The 20,231-nt window shown below is 35.9% G+C and overlaps 2 protein-coding genes across 2 annotated transcripts in view; both read right to left on the reverse strand.

Moving 5' to 3' along the window:
- ADAM7 (ADAM metallopeptidase domain 7) overlaps positions 1 to 7,592 on the reverse strand; it is a 175,222-nt gene extending 167,630 nt beyond the window's left edge. Inside the window, exon 1 of the mRNA XM_006864442.1 lies at positions 7,501 to 7,592. Coding sequence (XP_006864504.1) covers positions 7,501 to 7,592 — 92 coding nt within the window. The remainder of the gene's footprint in view (positions 1 to 7,500) is intronic.
- Positions 7,593 to 7,756: 164 nt separating this feature from the next.
- The window catches only part of ADAMDEC1 (ADAM-like, decysin 1), a 39,364-nt gene continuing 26,889 nt past the window's right edge, over positions 7,757 to 20,231 (reverse strand). Inside the window, exons 12-15 of the mRNA XM_006864443.1 lie at positions 18,780 to 18,957; positions 14,810 to 14,895; positions 13,790 to 13,974; positions 7,757 to 7,860 (exon numbers count right to left, since the gene is read on the reverse strand). Coding sequence (XP_006864505.1) covers positions 7,757 to 7,860; positions 13,790 to 13,974; positions 14,810 to 14,895; positions 18,780 to 18,957 — 553 coding nt within the window. The remainder of the gene's footprint in view (positions 7,861 to 13,789; positions 13,975 to 14,809; positions 14,896 to 18,779; positions 18,958 to 20,231) is intronic.

Genomic DNA, 20,231 nt, shown 5'->3' on the forward strand with positions numbered 1-20,231 from the left:
TCCTAGAGTCTTCTACTATGCCCTAAAACAACTCACTGATCACAGCCTCTCCAGTCCTTGAGAAAAACAGAATAGATTAAGATGCAGAGATGGGGAAAGGCAAGAAATCCTTGGTCCGGTAGATCTAGTAATTCACCAGGACCTGCTTCCATCGTGGTTCACATTTCTCTTGCTCTGGTATGATGCTCTGTAGGACGAGAATTGGACCGCAAGGTTGGTTTGAACAGTGAGATGGGTGGTTCAAACTCACCAAACACTCCTTGGAAACCCTATATAGGGTCGCTATGAGTCGGAATCAACTCAACAGCACTTAACAGTAAGAGTAGAGTACTAGTGTCCTGGTGTGGCTCTGTAGGAAGAGCAACTGGTGGGCAATGCCGGTATGACCTCACCAGCCGCTCCTCACAAACGCCATAAAGGGTGGTTATGAGTAGGAATTAACTATCTGACACTTAACAACAACAACATAGGCACAAAAGATTGATGTTGCATTGTTGTTGTTGTTAGGTGTCATTGAGCAGATTCCAACTCCTAGCGATCCTGTGCACATCAGAACAAAATACTGTCCGATTCTGCACCATCCTCACAATCCTTAAGACTGTCACTGCTGTACCAATCTATCTCCTGGGAGATATTCTCATTTTTGTCAAACTTCTACTTTCCCAAAAATGATGTCCTTCTCCAGTGACTGGTCCCTCTCATAGTATGTACAAATTATGAAAATGAAGTCTTGCCATACTGACTTCTAAGGAGAATTCTGGTAGTACTTGTTTGTTTTTCTGGCAGTCCAAGATACTTTTAATACTCTTCTCAAACACAATAATGCAAATGCATCAATCCTTCTATGGTCTGCCTTATTCATTCTCCAATTTCCACATGCACATGAGGCTATTGAAATGCCGTGGCTTGGGTCAAGTGCACCTTAGTACTCAAACTGACATCTTTGCTTTTGAACACTTTGAAAAGGTCTTGTGCAGCAGATTTGCTTAATGCAATATGTCCTTTGATTTCTTGACTGCTGCTTCCATGAGTATTGATATTGAATCCAAGAAAAATTAAATTTTTGGCAACTTCAATCTCTTCTCCATTTATCATGATGACATATATTACTCCAGTGCTGAGGATTTTTATTTTGGTTTCTTTACATTGAGCTGAAACCCATACTGTGGTCTTTGATCTTCATCAGTAAGTCATCTTCACTTTCAACAAGCAATGTTCTATCATCTGTACATTGCAAACTGTTAATGAGTCTTTCTCCAGTCCTGACGCCATGTTCTCCTTCATATAATCCAGCTTGGAAGATTATTTTCTCAGTTTACTGATTGAATAACTAGAATGAAAGAATACAATGCTGGTGCAAACCTTTCCTGATTTTAAACAATTCAGTGTTCCTTTGTTCTATTCTAACTGCTGCCTCTTGGTCTATGTACAGGTTCCTCACAAGCACACTGAAATATTCTGGAGTACCCATTTTTTGTAATGCCATATATAGTTTCTCATGATACACATAGTCAATGAAGCTTTAGCATAGCCAATAAAGGACAGGTAAACATCTTTCAGATAGTCACTGCTTTCAGCCAATCCATCTGATGTCAGCAATGATATCCCTTGTTCCCTGTCCTCATCTGAATCTAGCTTGAACCTCTGTAGTTCCTTGTCAATGTACTTTTAACAACCATTTTTTTCATTATCTTTTAGTAAAAAAAAATATAAAAGAAAAGTTGAATATGATATTGTCCAATGATTTTCACCTTTCTTAAGTTTATCTCTCTTCGGAATGGACACAGATATTGATCTCTTCCAATCAGTTGGCCAGGTAGTCTTCCAAATCTCTTGTCATAGATGAGTGATTGCTGCCAGTGCTGCATCAGTTTATTGAAAGATTTCAATTTGTATTCCATCAATTTGTAGAGCCTTGTTCTTTGAAAAAGTCAGTCCCGCTGGCTTCTGATCATATGCTTATTGTTGTTTTTGTTGTTAAGTGTCATCGAGTTGAATCTGAGACATAGTGGTGCTAAGCGACTCGTAGATTTCAACAGCTGATCTTGTCGTTCAAACTGACTTTGAGGTCAAGTGCTTGTCCTATGGCACTTGATCATATGCTACAACTTGAAATGGTTGAACAGTGACCATTTATTTTTGGTACAGTGACTCTGTGTATTTCTTCCATTATCTCTATGCTTTCTGTATCAATCAATATTTTGCCCATAGAATCCTTCAATATTATAAGTCAAGGCTTGGATTTCTTCTTTAGTTCTTTCAGCTTGAGAAATGCTCAATGTGTTCTTCCCTTTTGGTTTTCTGACTCAAGTTCTGTGTACATTAAATTGTCTTCTTGAGTTTCCCTTTGAAAATTTCTGTTCAATGTTTTAGCCTTCTCATTTATTCCTTTTGTTTTAGCATCTATGTGCTGGAGAGTAAGTTTCAGAGTCTCTCCTGAAGTCTATTTTAGTATTTTCCTTCTCTATTGTCTTCTTAATGACTTTTTTTCCCCCCCTGTATTATGTTCTTGATGTCAACCAACAATTCTTCTGGTCTTTGGTCATTATTGTCTTATGCATCAAATCTGTTCTTGAGATGATCTCTAAGTATTACAATTTGAAACACTAAGAACTGCATGAAAATATTGTCAGATATAGTGCCAGAAGATGAACCCTTCAGATTGGAAGGCACAGAAAATATGACTGGGAATAACTGCCGCTTAAAATAGAGGTGACCATGATGATTTGAATAAAGTAAGCTTTCAGAACTTCATTTACTGACAGGGCAGAACTCAAAATTAAGAACAAAGCTGTAAAATGATCAGAAGATTGAATATTACTCTAGGAAAATTGGAAATTGTCAAAGATGAATTGACATAAAGATTAATATCCTAGGATGTAGTGAATTGAAAATAGATTGGTATTGGCCATTTTGAATCTGACAATATGTTTTATTATGCCTGGATGACAAAATGAAGAGGAATAGAATCCCATTCATCATCAAAAATAACATCGCAGGATCTGTCTTGAAATATAATGCTTTCTGCGATTGGATAATATCCATATGCCTACAAGAAGACCACTTAATACCTTGATTCAAACATATGCATTACTAATGCCAGTGATGATAAATTTGAAGAATTCTGCCTTTTTCAGTTTGAAATTTATCAAACATGCAATCAAGATGTACTGATATTTACTAGTGATTGGAATGCAGAGGTTGGAAACAAAGAGGAAGGATCAGTTGTTGGATACTATGGCCTGGGTGATGCAAACTATGCTAGAGATCCCATCTTAGATTCTTGCAGGACTAATGACTTATTCACTTCACACACCTTTTTTTTAACAAAGTAAAAGACAGCTTTTATTCACATGAACCTCACCAGATGGAATACACAGAAATCAAATTGACTACATCTATGAGAAGTTGTTGTTGTTGTTGTTGTTGTTGTTGTTGTTGCTAGGTGCCATCAACTTGGTACCAACCCATAGTGACTTTATGCAAGATCAGGCTGATGCTAAAGAAAATTAAAACAAGTTCATGAAAGCCAAAATCTGATGAAAATATCACGTCAGTTTACAGATCATCTCAAGAATAGATTTGATGCATTCGACACTACTGACCAAAGACCAGAAAAGTTGTGGGATGACATCAAGAACATAATGTTGGATAAAGTAAAAGGACATTAAGAAGACAAGAAAGAAGGAAAATATAAAAATAGATGTCAGAAAAGACTTTGAAACCTTCTCTCCAGTGTATAGGTGTCAAAGCAAATGTAAGAAATGAGGAGGTAAAAGAGCTGAATAGAAAATTTCAAAGGGAAATTTGAGAAGAAAAATGTAAATATTATAATGAAATGTGCCAAGACCTTGAGTTAGAAAACTAGAAGGGAAGAACATGTTTAGCATTTCTCAAGCTAAAAGAACTGAAGAAAAAATTCAACTTGATTTGTAATACTGAAGAATTATATGGGGAAAATATTGGATGATGTAGAAAATTCAAAAGAAGATGGACAAGTTACACAGAGTCACCATTCCAAAAATAAATGATTGATCTACAGATTCAAGAGGAAGCAAATGACAAAGAGTCAATGTTACTGAAGGAAGAAATCCATGGTGCACTGAAGGCATCAGTGAAGAACGAAGCTCTGGAAATTTATGGAATACAAGTTGAAGTCTTTCAAGTAAGTGTAGTAGCACTGAAGGTACTCACTCATCAATGCTAAGAAATTTGGAAGAGAGATACTTGGCCAACTGATTTTAAAGAATGTATAATTGTGCCCATTCCAAAGAGAGGTGACCCAATGGAATGTGTGAACTGTCAGAGCATATCATCAATATCATATGCAAGTATAATATTGTTAAAGATAAGTTAAAAATTGCTGCAACAGTACACTGACAGGTAACTACAGAGGTTCAAGTCAGAAGAGGACATGGAATGTGGGGTATCATTGCTGATGTCATTTGAATCTTGGCTGAAAGCAGAGAATATCAGAAAGATGTTTACCTGTTCTTTATTGACTATGCAAAGGCTTTCAATTGTGTGGATCATAATATGCTATGGACCACACTTCTGAGAATGAAAATTACTCAAAAATTAATTGTGCTCCTGAGGAACCTGTACATAGACCAAGGAGTAGTCATTCAGACAAAACAAGGGGACGCTGAATGGTTTAAAATCAAGAAAAGTGTGCATGTTTAAAATCAAAAAAAGTGTGCCACACTTATTCAATCTGTATTCTGGGCAAATAATCTGAGAAGATGGATTATCTGAAGAATATGGTATCAGGATTGGAGGAAGATTCATTAATAACATGTGATATACAGATGATACAACTTTGCTTGCTGAAAGCAAAGAGGAGATAAAGTACTTACTGATGAAGATCAAAGACCACAGCCTTTGGTATGTGTTGCCCCTCAATGTAAAGAAAACAAAAATCCTCACCGCTGGATCAGAAAAGAACATCATGATAAATGGAGAAAACGTTGAAGTTGTCAAAGACTTCATTTTGCTTGGATCCACCATCAACACTCATGGCAGCAGCAGTCAAGCAATCAAAGGACATATTGCATTAGGCATATCTGCTGCAAAAGGCCTCTTTAGAGTGATCAAGAATAAAGATGTCAGTTTGAGGACTAGGGTGCACCTGACACAAGCCATGGTATTTTCAATAGCCTCATAAACATGTGAAAGTTGGACAACGAATAAGGAATACCATAGAAAAACTGATAAATTTAAGTTATGGTGTTTAAGAAGAATATTATAAGTACCATGGGCTGTCAGAAGAACAAACAAATCTGTGTTGGAAGAAATACTACCAGAATGCTCCTTAGAAGGTAGTTTCACATTTCAGAAATATTATCAGGTGGTACCAGTCCCTGGAGAAGGGCATCATGTTTGGTAAAGTGGAGGTTCAACAGAAAGGTGGAAGGCCCCCAACAAGATGGATTGACACAATAGCAGCAGAGTGGGCTCAAACAAAACAAAAATTGTTAACATGGCTCAGGAACAGGTAGTGTTTCGTTGTGTTCTCACTATGAGTTGGAACTGACTCGAGGACACCTAACATCAAGAACAGAATTTTGGGGACTAATGTCTTTACCTAGCTATGCTAAAGGGAACATAAGAAAAATTCTGCTTTACTCCTATTAGAATTTGTTTGTGATAGCATATCAATAATTCTTTCAGGAATTGACATGATCGATCAGCAGAGCACCATGTACACTAGATCACATTCAGGAGAATAATGTTAAGGTTCTTCCTTCAGAATATTTGAATTGTTGTACATTTTACCTAAACTATGAATTATTTAGGTGAGGCACTGTAAGATAAAACACTGGACCACAAGATTTGTTTGAAAAAGTTTAGTGGTTCAAACTTACCAGCGGCTCCTTGGAAACCCTATCCAGGATTTCTATGAATCACATCTGACTTGACAGCACTTAATTACAGCAACACTAGCTGTTATAATTGCCTAGTTTCAAGTCTTGGTTCTCCTTCTCAGCTTCTTCTATCTGTGTATGGAAACATGATTACGTACTCTTTAACCTGCCTTTTTACTGCTTTTTAATATCCTGTTAATGTCATTGTATGTAAGGAAACAAAACTTCTTTTTTATCCTCCAATGTGGATGGGAGGCCACTTTCTTGCTTTTATGCTTTTCCTTTTCTTGCTTACTGTCCTTGGGCTATAAAGTTACCAAAATACAAGTCAATGTGAATTTAGAAATTAAAGATTCTGTCATTGTAGTACTGTCTTTAGGTAGTGGTGGTGATGGGGTAGGTTTGAGGTGGGGTTTATATAGATGAACCAAAGAAGGAACTGAGGAGACCTTTCCCAGGAGCGAATGATCTCACTACCATCAAGGAGGAAGAGTAAGGAGTGGAGTGCCTCCTTTGGAACCCAGGGTCCCTGCACATTGAAACTCCTTGATCTAAGGATAGAAAGATGTAACATGATAGAAGTAGCAGAGGCGTGGTAGAGCAGCAACAGTTGCTGAATAGCCAAGAGCCATAGCAGGAGGCAGAGTGGTGGACTTCTTGGCCCATAGAACAAGCAAAGCTGAGTGTCTTTGGGTAAGAGGTTCACTTTTAGGATGGGATACCTTCAGGCACTTATTTGGGGAGCTAGGTTTTTCATTACTTTCTTTCTACAGACTTAAATTTAACCCATCTCTAATGATCAGGTTTTTTGACCCTCTGTTTTTAACACTTCTGCAAACAGGCATCAAAAGTTTGTGGGAACGTGGAATTAAAGATAACAAAAAATTTCCACAAACTTTTGAAGTCTCCTTGTATTTCTTTCTTGGAATTTGTTGACTGAATGAGTGCATGATGTGAAATCAGAGCTTGGAAAGGCAACGTAATGAATGGTCTTCATATTTCAACACTTCTCAAAAATCATGTTTGTAAAGAAGACTGTTTTGGGCAGGTGATAATAAAATCCACTATCATGTTACATTTGAGGCAGTGAGATAGAGATGTCTTATGGGGTATATAAAAGCTGCATTGATGTTCCTCTGACCTCCTCTAACTTCACAAGGGGGAAGAATCAAACTCATGATCCTCTTATGTTTGAACAGAATCCTCTAAGGAAGCACTCATATTTAACCACACATAAACACACACACACACACACACACACCTGATGTATCCCTTATCTTCTGTGATGTATAAGGCATGATTAGATCTTTTCATCTAGTCTAACTACTAAAGGTGCAATATTTTCTCTGTTTTTCTGTTTGTTTTCTATACCAAGAAAGCAATCACATCTTTAAAATTATGATATTATATTAAGAATGGTTCAGATCTGCTTTTTTTCCTGGTCAGTTGTTAAAATATGAAAGCATCTACAGAATTCTAAGAACAAGCTTAATCCAAAAACAATTACCCAGATGCCTTTTTAGGCATTCGAAGAAACTTCTTGGGGTTGTCGTACAGCTTTGCTTCTACTGCTCCTTTTATACTCTTTTCCTACTTCCACAAAAGGATGATTGGTGGGACATTAGTAATAACTTACATTTCTTTCCTACTTTCCAGGACAATTTCTTTAAAGCCTTTCAAGCATTCTGAAATATCTAGCAAGATTTCATAATGCAAATCAGTCCCCATCCTCTGCATGGAAATATTTTATATGCTGTAATTTTGTGTTTTTAATTTATACAGAACATCAAGAGGAAATTTGAAGCAACAGCTATTCAAATACGTGGAGAGTTTTCTCATTTGTTTCTAAAATAGATGAGGAAATGCATTTCTTGAAGTTCTAAAATTGTTGCCTACTGCAGAGGAAAGGGAATGCTGTACTTGAGGTAAACTCCAGTCATCCGTTTTCTTTGCTGTGTGATACTGGTTTCATCTTTCTGAGTACTAATATTCATATCTATAAAAGCAAAAAGTTACTAGACAGGAAAAAATATTATGAAAACTGAATAAGATGGTATATGACAAGGATCTATTACTGAGTCTGACAGTCCATATAGCAAAAGTTCTTCCCCATTAACAAATGACAAAGCCTCACACTCAGTCTTACAGGAGTTTCACCCAAAACCATGATGAATGCTGGGGGTCAGGAAGAAGCATCAATTTTATGCTTGTCTGGTCTTCATCACTATCTCTAAGCTTTCGATTCTTTTCTGGAAACTGTCCACATCACCCAAACACTGTTGTCATAACTTTTCAAATCAAGTAATTCCTCAAGAATCAAGTCAAGCTTTCCTTCCACCAGGAGCTCTTCCTCAACCTTCCCATTCCACTTTGGATCCCCATTGCTACAAACTTTGACAGCACTTTTACAGACTAGACCATATAATTCATCACCTAGGGATTTGCATTCTCATATTCTGACAGAACATCATATATATATCCCTGTTACCTCAAATTTCATTCTCTAAGAGCAAAACCTATTTCTTACATATCTTCTAGATTCATTATTTAGTACTGTACCTATTGTACAGTTGTTGTTAAATTCCATTGAGTTGGTTCTAATCCATAGCAACCCTTCCCAAGAGTGGCTGGTGAACTTGAACCACAGACCTTGCAGTGCAAACAGCCCTTGCAGTCCAGCACATTAACACATAGCACCACACCAGGAGTCCAGTTGTTGTTGTGAAGTGCCATTGAGTCAGTTCCGACCCATAGTGACCCTGTATAGGGTTTCCAAGGAGCAGCTGATGAGCTTGAACTGTCAACCTTGCAGTTCAACTGGCTTGGCAGTCTGGTGCATTAACCCACAGCGCCACACCAGGACTCCAGGAGTCCAGTAGGTACTCAATAAATCTCAACTGTGCATGCATCATGAAGGCTATTAATCTATAGAGTTAAAACTCTGATTGAATATGTGTGGATTTCAATCACTTGTGGTTAACTGACAACAAGTCTATTCCAAAGCATGTTATTGTTGTTGTTAAGTGCTTCCAACTCAATTCTAACTCAGCCATCCTGTGTAGGGTTTCTGAAGAGCAGTTGATGGGTGTGAACTGCAGACCTTCTGGGTCTTAGTCCAGTGGTGATCCTACAAGTGCCCCATCAGAAGTCTATCCCAATGCAAAATGACCCTCAAGTAAGCAGAGTAAAACTGTTCCATAGAATTCTCAAGGGTCTTGTGATCTTTAGAAAGCAAATTAACTGTCCAATGTATCTTCTGAGGTTAGCCAACCTTTCTGTTAAGAGTCTTTTGCTTAGCCATTTGCACCACTCAGGAACTCCTTTATAATCATCACACACACAAAAAAGAAAATTTGTTTATCTTTTAAGAAATGCTCTTTTCTTCCCTAATAAAATTGCATTTTAAATTTCATATGTAAACTTTAAGGTTAAGTATTTTTCTCTTTAACAAAGAACTCCTTGTGTGTGTTGTTAAGGTCTGTCAAGTCGGTTCTGACCCCTAAGCTTGAATGCCAAACTTGCAGTTCAAATTGACTTTGAAGTCCAAAGCATTTACCCACAGAGCCAGGACTCTAATTAAGGATGTGCGTGAATGGATGAGGGAGATTCCCACTGTTCCTACCTTTTACCAGTGAAAGAACTTAGTTCCAGGCAATTTGGTAAAGAGTAGAAGAAAGAGATGATCAGTATTTTTAGAAAGCGAATTACTAACAATATCTACAGATATTTGTGCTTTTAACTAAAGTGTACCTTCGAACACCATCACGGGTTCTCTTAGATTTTCTACTATATGGTATAGTTCTTGCTGTTAAGGGCCATGGAATCGGTTCCCTGTTTAGGATTTCTAAGGAGTGGCCGGTGAATTTGAACCACCGACCCTGTGGTGCAAATCAACCTTCTAGTCCAGTGCATTACCCCACAGTGCCACACCAGGACTGCATGTCATTTTAGTCAGTTTTCTGAAAACTCATTTGTTCAAGACAAATAAGGGGTCATTTCAAAATTGAAAGATACATAATAGGGCATTTTTGCTAGGCAAGAGCTTGAGACTTAGACACTGTAGCTGCTTGGGGTTCTGTATCATCCCTCCTCCTCAATAAATACTAGCTTGCAGAGATTGGATGCTATTAGGTAGAATTGGAAAGGAGCCTGTCCACTTCTCATCACTCCCATATCTTATATTCTGTCCCAAGTAATTGAGGTAGATTATCATTTTAAGGTGCAAAAGAATCAGTACTTCATTTGTAGGATGTTCTAGTTATCTAATTTGTATTATGTTATTTGTGAGGAAGAACCCCCGCAAGATGTATTGGCAAAGTGGCAGCATCAATGGGCAACAACTGTGAGGCTGGCCCAGGACTTGTCAGTGTTTCGTTCTGTTGTGCACAGGGTCACTATGAATTGGTACCGACTCGACAGCACCTAACACCAACATTTGTAAATTAGTAGTTGTGTTTGATAATCTTAAAAAAAAATAATGACTGAGTTTGTTCCTGTACTTTCTTCCAATAACTTTATAATTTTAGATGAAATATTTAGGTTGTTGATCCATTTTGACTTAGTTTTTATAGATAGAGTGAGTTATAGGTTCTGCTACATTTTTCTGCAAGTAGCTATCCAACTTTGGTAGTGCCTTTTATTGAAAAGACTGCTTCTTCATGGAATGTCCTTTGAAATTTTGTCAAAATCCAGGTTGTCCATGGATAGGTGGATTTATTTGTAGTTTCTCAATTCTATTACACTTGTTTTTGTGTCTGTCATTGAACTTGTACCAAGTCATTTTGACTGCTATAAGTGTATAGTATGTTGGGAAGTCCTGGTATGATGCTGTAAGGTAAAGTATGGCACCAAAAGGTCAGTTTGAACCACAAGGTCAGAGGTTCAAACTCATCAGGCACTTCTTAGAAACACTATACATCATCTCTATGAGTCGGAAATGGACTTGATGGCACTTAACAACAACAACATGAGATTCAGCATTGTGATATGACTTATTTTGTTCTTCAGTACTGCTTGTTGTTGTTGTCAGGTGCCATCGAGTCGGAACCAACTCATAGTGACCCCATGCACAGCAGAGTGAAACAATGTCCGATCCTGGGCCAACCTCACCACCACTGCCACACTTGACACCATCAATGATGCCACCTGGCTGATCCATCTTATTGGGGGTATTCCTCTTTTTCTCTGACCCTCCATCTTACCCAACATGACATCCTTCTCCAGTGACTGTTCTCTCCTGACAATATGTCCAAAGTATGAGAGACGAAGCTTAGCCATCCTGGCCTCCAAGGAGCACTCTGGCTGCACTTCTTCCAAAATAGATCTATTGGTTCTTTTGGCAGTCCATGGCACTTTTAGTATTCTCCTCAACTCAAAGGCATCAATTCTTCTATAGTCTTCCTTTTTCACTGTCCAGCTTTCGCATCCATATGAGGTTATTGAAAATACCATGGCTTGGGTCAGGCGCACCTTAGTCCTCAAGCTGACATCTCTGCTCTTCAACACTTTAAATCCTGTGCAGCAGATTTGCCCAATGCAATATGTCGTCTGATTTCTTGACGGCTGCTTCCACGAGTGTTGATAGTTGATCCAAGAAGAATGAAGTCCTTGACAACTTCAATCTTAGACTACTTTAAACCAATTTCGTTTCATATAAAGTTGGTGATTAGTTTTTCCATTTTAGTGAAGAATGTTGGAATTTGGATCAGTATTATATTACTATTTATAGGTCACTTTGGACAATATTGACATTTTCACAATATTAAGTTTCCAGTCCATGAGCACAGTATGTCCTTCCAATTGTTAATTCCCTTTCAGTCTCTTGTATTCATGTTTTATAACTTTTTTTTTTTAATCTTTTTGTATAAGGTTTCTACGTCCCTCATTAGGTTTGTTCCTATACATTTTTTAACATATAGGGGCTAAGGTAAATAGTATCATTTTCTTGATTTACTTTTTGGACTTCTCCTTTTAGTGTAAAGGATGCTCAAGTGATTTTTATGTGTTGATTGTATACCCTGAAATATTACTAAAAACAAGATATATATTTAAATTTATCCTGAATTAGCAACATTTTTTCTGCCACTGTCCTTAGTATAGACAATAAATATAATGACAAATAAAGCCTTGAATGACAGCTTTTGCCTATTATTGTGACAACTTTTGATTTGAAGGTGACAATGTGACCAATGTCACTGAACACTGAGTTAGGAACAGGTGTGTACTAACACACCATTGTATAGTGTTTCCACTATAGAAATACAATAGACCAAATAAATATACAATTATGGAATAGCAAAATGTAGTATAATAGTTAGGAATTGATGAATTTTGAGTATTTTTATTTCTTTAAATATAATTTATTAAATTTCAAATTTATATAGGTTTTTAATCATACCTGAGCTTAATAGTTAGTTCACAATTTTCCTGAAATTTTACAGTTGGCATTCACGAACCAGCATGAGTCATGTTCAGTTCACCATTAGTTGCAATCCTTGTATTTTAAATTAATTTATTATACTAAACCTCTATCAAAGTATGACTTGAAGAGAGAACATATCTAAAGGAGCCTTCTTTTCTTGAAGTAATTAGGTGGAAGTTTGTATCTGCCCCAGGGGGTCGTGTAAACCTTGACAGGTCAGGTCTCTGCATTGCAGTATTTAAGATGCACCTTCTCCTAGAGGATGGACAATCAGTGACCAATAACAGTATTCTAATTATGCGAAGTTTGTTACTTCAACACTTAACATAAATCTAAAAATAAGAAAAAATGTTCCTTTTCAGAAATGACCACTCAGAAAATCATCAAGAAGATGTATTTTTATTTATTGTAGACTATGTTTCATTAGGAATCTCAGGATGTTATAAATGGTTAACATGTTGAACTGCTGAGTAAAAGGTTCTAGTATACTTGCAGTTGTCTCAGAAGAAAGGCCTGGTGATCTGCTTTCAAAAAATCATCCATTGAAAACCCTATTGAACTCTATGCCATACATAGGGTCACCATGAGTTGGGACTGACACTGTGTCAATTGGCTTAAACTAGCAGATTTCATTAAATCAATAGATGAATAAAGCATCCCTTTATGGCTGCTTTAATGTAAGCCATGTATATTTCTCAGACATAAACTTTATATGTGATGTGAACTTATTATGCAATGGGTTATACATGATAAAATGAAAAATGCTAATCTTTAATAAATCTTGATATGGCATAAATATTTCATACAAGGTAAACTGAAGACTGAGGCATAAAAATTAGATAGGAATTCTGCTCTCCTTTCAAATCAGCAATTAGACTTAGTTTATCATATTGTTTTTGTTAGGTGCTATCAAGTTGGTTCTAACTCATAGCAACCTAGTATAGGGTTTACAATGAGCGGCTGGTGGGTTGGAACCACGAACCTTGTGCTTCAAACCGACTAACAAAATGAAAGTGGTAATATTACAATTCTGGATCAACTCTCAGAAATTCAATAGTACACATTGAAATGTTTTTGTCAAAATCTAATTCTTTTGTTTACCAAGCAGCAGAGCTAAAGGTTAGGCCTTAAGAAATAAGCAACTTTTCTAACTACATTGATTTACCGGTTGGCAGCATACTAAGTGAAAAACAAGCTATATCTAATTACAAAGATGAGAAGACACGCTTGGAGTTTTCTGATTCTTTTCTTGACAAAAGAGGAGCTCGATGAATGTACACCTTTTTTTTTTTTTTTTTAATGTAGACCTTTTGATTCACTCTCTGTTAAAAAGGGAGAAAATAAGTTTGATTTACTATAAATCATAAAATACTACTAAAAATCATAAAACTTCATTGAATTTAAATAATACTAACAACCCTAGTTAGAGTTATTATCATTAACTTTATTTTACAGGTGAGAAAACTAATTCAATAACTTGACTTATATCTTCACAGCTACTTACTGGCAGAACTAAGGCTAAAATTGGCGTTCCCAGAGTCCAAATCTAGTTTTCTTTCCACAGTACCAAACTGACTATTCTGCCTAGTAATTGGGCCAAAGACATAGCTATATCCACCTATCATTCTAAGCCACCAAAGAGTTAAACAATTATTTTCTGAGATGCGATGCTTCTGACCTCTGTGACAACTAAGAGGATGAGCAAAACTTCCAGAAAATCCAACAGAGTAGATGCATGCTGCAGTTCAGGCAGTGTGTCCTAAAAGGTGCTTTGTAAATGATTGAGCCATGGTCCCTAACTCATGACTTTGTTGGTTCTTTCCTGAGGAGGCAACAACTGCTAGTATGTGAGTCAATTATTCTCTTTGTAATAATTCTCTGCAGGTTCCATTCTAGACCATATTCAGAAAAGGAGACTGAGTATAGCTCCTTCTAGTAATTTATCCTGAGTTTTTCTTTACCTACCACTTCTTTTCTTCATCTTTAGATTTACAGATAATTTCTCACTGAAATAAATCCCATAATCAGAGGAATTGGTTGTCCTAGTTCAACACATAAGATTGCATAAAATATAAGAATGCTATGTGAATATGGCTTTTTTAGGCACTTTAAAAGGGATCTGGTCATCAAATCTTATGCCACAATGTGATCTTATGGATTTTATGATTGCCTTGCATGTTTTAGCTACCAGCTCTTATCCAGGGATGAAAGTTTCTCATCAGTTGGGGTTTTAAAGACAAAGTTTCAGTAATAATTTAGTAAACTTCATATGTAGCAATTTTCTTACTACCTAGCAAGAATTTATATACTTTTCAGCAGGGTTTAGCTATCTTAATCTTTTTTCATTAGTAAATGTACATACAACACAGAGTGACATAAAACATAATTTTTATACCCCAAATTCCATCATTTTGAAACTATAGCACATGTGATAGTATTAGTTTCTTATAGAGATAATTAGCACATCTTTAGTAAATAAGAGATAAAAGTGAGAAATATTTGAGAAATAAAATAAATAACTTACATGACTTGGTTTTCAGCATCTCCCACACAATCAGTTCTGGATTTCAACTTGCAGGTCATGGCCTCACAGCAAGAATTGGTACATTCCTTACAAACACACATACAATGATAAAAGTGAGCTAAACATTGCTCTTCCCACAGACCTGACTCAAGAAATTCTGGTACAGTACAACAATGATGCTCCACTTTTTAGATTATTTTACTATGCAAATTCCAGTGGAAATGACCAAGGAAATGCAAGGATAAGGAAAAATAATGTAATAAATAATGACAATTCACTTTTAAGAGACCAGAATATGTATTGTTAATGAATTATTCCAAATACATTTTATTCAGATGATATTATTAATAAATTCATTCACACTTTTGGGAAATATTTTTATATACTATGCAAACTTAAAATTTGAGAGAAAAGAAAAGAAAAAATCCTGATAGAGATGGCAATGGACATGCATATTCACACAACTCACACATATTCTCATAAAAGCTTGGATAAAATACTGACAAAGCATTAGTTTATTACTATAATAACTCTCCACTATAGCATATGTTCAACATAAAATGCATGGGTGACTCAACTTTACTAAATAAGGAATATAATTCATTTATTGAGTTACTAATATTACTTAAGGAGCTCTGGTAGCATACTGGTTACAAATCGGGCTGTGAGCCGCAAGGTCAGCAGTTTGAAACTACCAGCTGCTCCGTGGGAGAAAGATGAGGCTGTCTGCTCCTGTAAAGATTTATAGCCTCCGAAACCCTGTTCAGGGTCGCTATGGGTCGGAACCGACTCTACGGCACTTAACAACAACAACAATATTACTTAGATACATGGTCAAATTCAGTTGGTAAAAATTCAGAAGCCATTATTGAGTTTATTTGAGTGCATGTAAGGAAACCATGGACCAAATGATACCCAAGCATGAGAAAGAAAATCTACCTAGCCAATAGCAAAAATGAATTTAATAAAATACAAGATGAGGAGCTCTGGTAGCGTAGTGGTTACGAATCGGGCTGCGAACCTTAAGGTCAGCGGTTCGAAACTACCAGCTGCTCCGCAGGAGAAAGATGAGGCTTTCTACTCCCGTAAGGATTTACACCCTCGGAAACCCTGTACAGGGTCGCTATGGGTCGGAACCGACTCGAAGGCACTTAACAACAACAACAACAAGATGAGGATTATTTATTTTATTTATTTTCATGGAAATTTCAACAAATACTATGAGATGAAGAAAATATATGAATGTGTAATAATAGAAAAGAGTAAACACATTTCATTATATGCCTATAATATAAATCTCTATCTGAAGAAAACAAGGTCAAATCTAAAATTATTAGGTGAGTAACTAATGCAGTTGCTTAAAATAATAACAAAAACATTAAATCAACAGTAATTAGTTTGAACCTAAAATAAAAATGAGGTATTACACATAATAATAGCAAAGCAAAAAATAGAAAAATACTTCAGGACAAAATATATGTATTTCAGTAACCACATGAATAAATTGTCTGGGAAAAGAAATTTCTGATAAATTTTAAGGGTATTTTTATAAATTATAAATGCATAAATTATATATTTATAACTCATAAATACATAAATTATATAAATGTAAAGGTGGTTTCATAAATGTTAAATATACAAATTTAATATTGTGCAAATGTCAGTATTATTCAAATTAGAAGATGAATTTAATACATTTTAATCAGAATTTCATTTGCATTTGAAAGACAATTGATCAGAAACAAAATAGATGCAACAATCAAGGTATTTTGAAAAGTAAACACTGAAGAATTGCTATGCTGGTATACAAGTTCTGAAAAAAAACATCCAGAAGGAGACTTGACACACAAGATATTAAAATACATTATAAATTTGCAGTCATAAAAAATAGTGTGATGCTTGTGTGGTAACATCTAAAGACATAGATATAATATTTTTTTGATCTTGAGAAGGACCTAAACATGGGACTTATGGGAAACAGTATTATTTAATAAACGGTACTATAGCATAGTGAATTACAAACTGTGTTGCTAACCACATGGTCAACAGTGCTTCTGTAAAGATTTCCAGTCTCAGAAACCCTCTACAGGGTTACTATGAGTTGGAACCGACACTATGGCACACCAACACCACCAAAAAGAGTATGTTTTATTCTTTGGATAAGAAAACAAAGTTATTTAAAAAATGAGTTGTTTGTAAGCCTAAATCCTTTAGCTTTATTTAACTCCATTAGAAGCAAATCAATAAAGTATATAAACAATTCAGGAGTTGCCTAATATACATTTAATACTACTAAGTCTTAGACACCACATAGACAGTTGTTGTTGTTGAGTGCCATCAAGTTGATTCTGACCCATAGCGACCTTGTTTAGGGTTTCCAAGGAGCAGCTGGTGAGCTTCAACTCCTGACCTTGTAGTTCAAATGGCTTTACAGTCTGACACATTAACTCACAGAGCCACATCAGTAATTTTATTTAATTTTGGTCAACCGCATTGACTATATGTTATAAACATGCTGAAACAAGAAATACCGAGGACTACATACAATTTATGTTGTTTCCCATTCAAGACACCATAAGGGAATGTAAGTAATTAATGATGAAATAAATCTAGCTGCAATTATAAAAATATAAAATGGTAAATCATTTATAAAATTATACTTATATCTCATAATTAAGAGAATATTTGCAACATTCTCAGAAACGATTGTTACTCCATCTAATATTCTAACATAATCCAACCATTAAAAATTTCTAAATCAATTAATTCTGTCAGAGAGTCTATATGACTCCCCCATTGTCATAAAGTCATGTAAAGTCATGGCTATATCTTGGGTTGCAACTGACTTACTAGCTTGGCAGCTTTGCAGCTTTGCAACAAGTTACTTAACTTTTCAGAACCTCACTGCTTTAAATTGGGATAACAGTATAGATTTTGTATGTTTGTTCTGAATCAGAAAGGAGATGATATCTGTAAAAGCATTTTTAAGATTGCTAGTTATATAAATAATCTTTTTATATGTTGACTCTTAATTTTTAAATTTTTAATAGGGAAAAATTACTAAGACAACAGAATCTTTTTTGTAGAATGCTATTATGGGATTGTCAGTTGAAATTTTATGAGATAGTCTTTAGAGTATACTGTTGCATGAAGCTATCTAATTTTTCAAAAATTCACAGAATTATAACCACCTTTAGTGGGTATGTTCATGCATTTATTACAGGTTTATTTGATTTTTTGTTTTGTCTTGTTTTCTATGCCTGCTTAATACATTGACTCGATGAGCAAAGAGCATTCCTCTTTAAGCAAGTTATTTAATTGCTGTAATTCTGAGTGCTAAACAAATAAACATTTTGATTTTATGTAATTTTAGGATTCCTGACTAATAGGTCTAGGGATATGTAGCATGTTATAGCTAATGATTTTCTACTTTGTATTCAACTTCTATAGTCATGTCATAATCATATCCTAGTCTATACCATGTCTTCTAAAAGATAACTAATGTCATTAGTCTAAGTGTGGTACTGGAATGCTGGAATAGGTTGGTGGTTCCAACCCACCAGCTGCTCCTCAGAAACCATGTACAGGTTCTCTATGAGAAACACACTTAAGTCCTTGTGTGATTACTGTGGGTTACTGCACCAGACTGAAAAGTCATTTAAACTGCACGGTTGGTGGTTCAAACTCACCAGCTGCTCCTCAGAAACCCCATATAGGGTCGTGATGGATTGAAACTGACTCAATGGCACTTAACATCAACAACGAGAACCTACTAGATGGCATGTAGCAACAACAACAACAAACATATGCAGTAAAAACACAAGTGCAAGTTTACTTTTCACTAAAATTTCAACCTTATTTTTTAAAGAATTTCCAGAAGATCATTTAAAGTAGGTGATGGGATAAAACTGCATAATATTTATGCTCCAGTAACTTTAATAAATATTTTAAACTTCATATATTTTCATACCTTAGGAGATCCACAATCGCAGTCTTCTCCAACTTCCAGAAGTTTATTCCCACACATTGGTGTTGTTATTATATTTTTAGAAGTCGGTGCTTGCAGGATGCACTTAGGTTTTTGAGATAAAAGGTAACTTTGAAAATGTGAGCGGCAAATTGTGCTGAAATCCTTTGGGAATTTCGAACTGTGCCCAGAAGAAAAATCAGAATACAACATGATATAGAGTGCTGTGGATTTTGTGTCAGAAATTGACATGAGAATCTGACTGTTGAACTTAACTACTTAGTTCAGTATAAATGCCAACTTTGATATCTGTTTAGGCTATCACATTATTGTATGTTGAAGGCAAATGAGCACATACACTGTTAGTCAAAATATATATATATTCATCCCATTGGAGAGCTGTAAGAATAAAATATCTCCAGTGACTGAAGACTGGACAAAATGTGAACTAATGTCAAAAACATCACACACATGAAAAAGGAAAAATATAATTAAAGGGAAGGAACAAAAGAAAAGACAAAAATGTGTATCAGAAGAGTCTGTGAAACTTGCTCTTGAGCATAAATAAGCTAACACCAATGACGAAATGAATGAAGTAAAAGAGATGAGCAGAAAACATCAAAGGGCTGTTTGAGAAGACAAAGCAAAGTATTCCAGTGAACTGTGCAAAGACCCTTGGCAGAAAGCCAAAATGGAAGAACATACTTAGCATTTTTCAAACTGAAATGACTGCAAAAATATGTCAATTCAGGAGGTAGCATATGCTCAAGAATTGATGATAGAAGAAGTCCAATAAGATTATAGAGCTCACTGAATACCAATTGAAATGCTTAAACAAACTGATGCTTGGCTTGTCTATGTCAAGAAATTTGGAAGACATCTACCTGGTAAACCAATTGGAAGAGATCAATATCTCCACTCCAAAGAAAAGGGAAACAACAGAATGCAGAAATTATCACATATTATCACATGCGAGAACTTCGAGCAGCAGGGAGAACTTCGAGCAGCAGCGAGACATGTAGTGTGGAACTCCAACAACAACACGGAATACTGGGCCACAAGGCTGTTTAACTGTTTTTGTTTTTGTTTTTAACCACTACACTAACAGGCCTTCCTTGAAGATGGCAGATCGGGTAGATGTGTAGTGAGGAGCTCGGTCAACAACAACACAGAATACCGGGTCAAGAGGATTCATGAGTTGGTGTTGGAACTCTGTAACAAATATAAAGGTATGTTTGGAGATTCGGAGGGTTTATGGCTAGGGAATTTGCAGGAGAATCCAGAAATTCATTATTTTCTGGATCAAGACACTCAGATGTTCCAGGAGCCGCCATCTTGGGAAAGCTTATCTTGATTGTACCAGGATTGATAGGATTAGGAGAGAACATCTTGATTGCATCTTGATTATATCTTATATATATCTTGATCATATCAGGATTGATAGGATTATACCAG

Source organism: Chrysochloris asiatica, unplaced genomic scaffold (genome assembly GCF_000296735.1).
Source record: "Chrysochloris asiatica unplaced genomic scaffold, ChrAsi1.0 scaffold00064, whole genome shotgun sequence".
Classification (NCBI taxonomy): Eukaryota; Metazoa; Chordata; class Mammalia; order Afrosoricida; family Chrysochloridae; genus Chrysochloris; species Chrysochloris asiatica.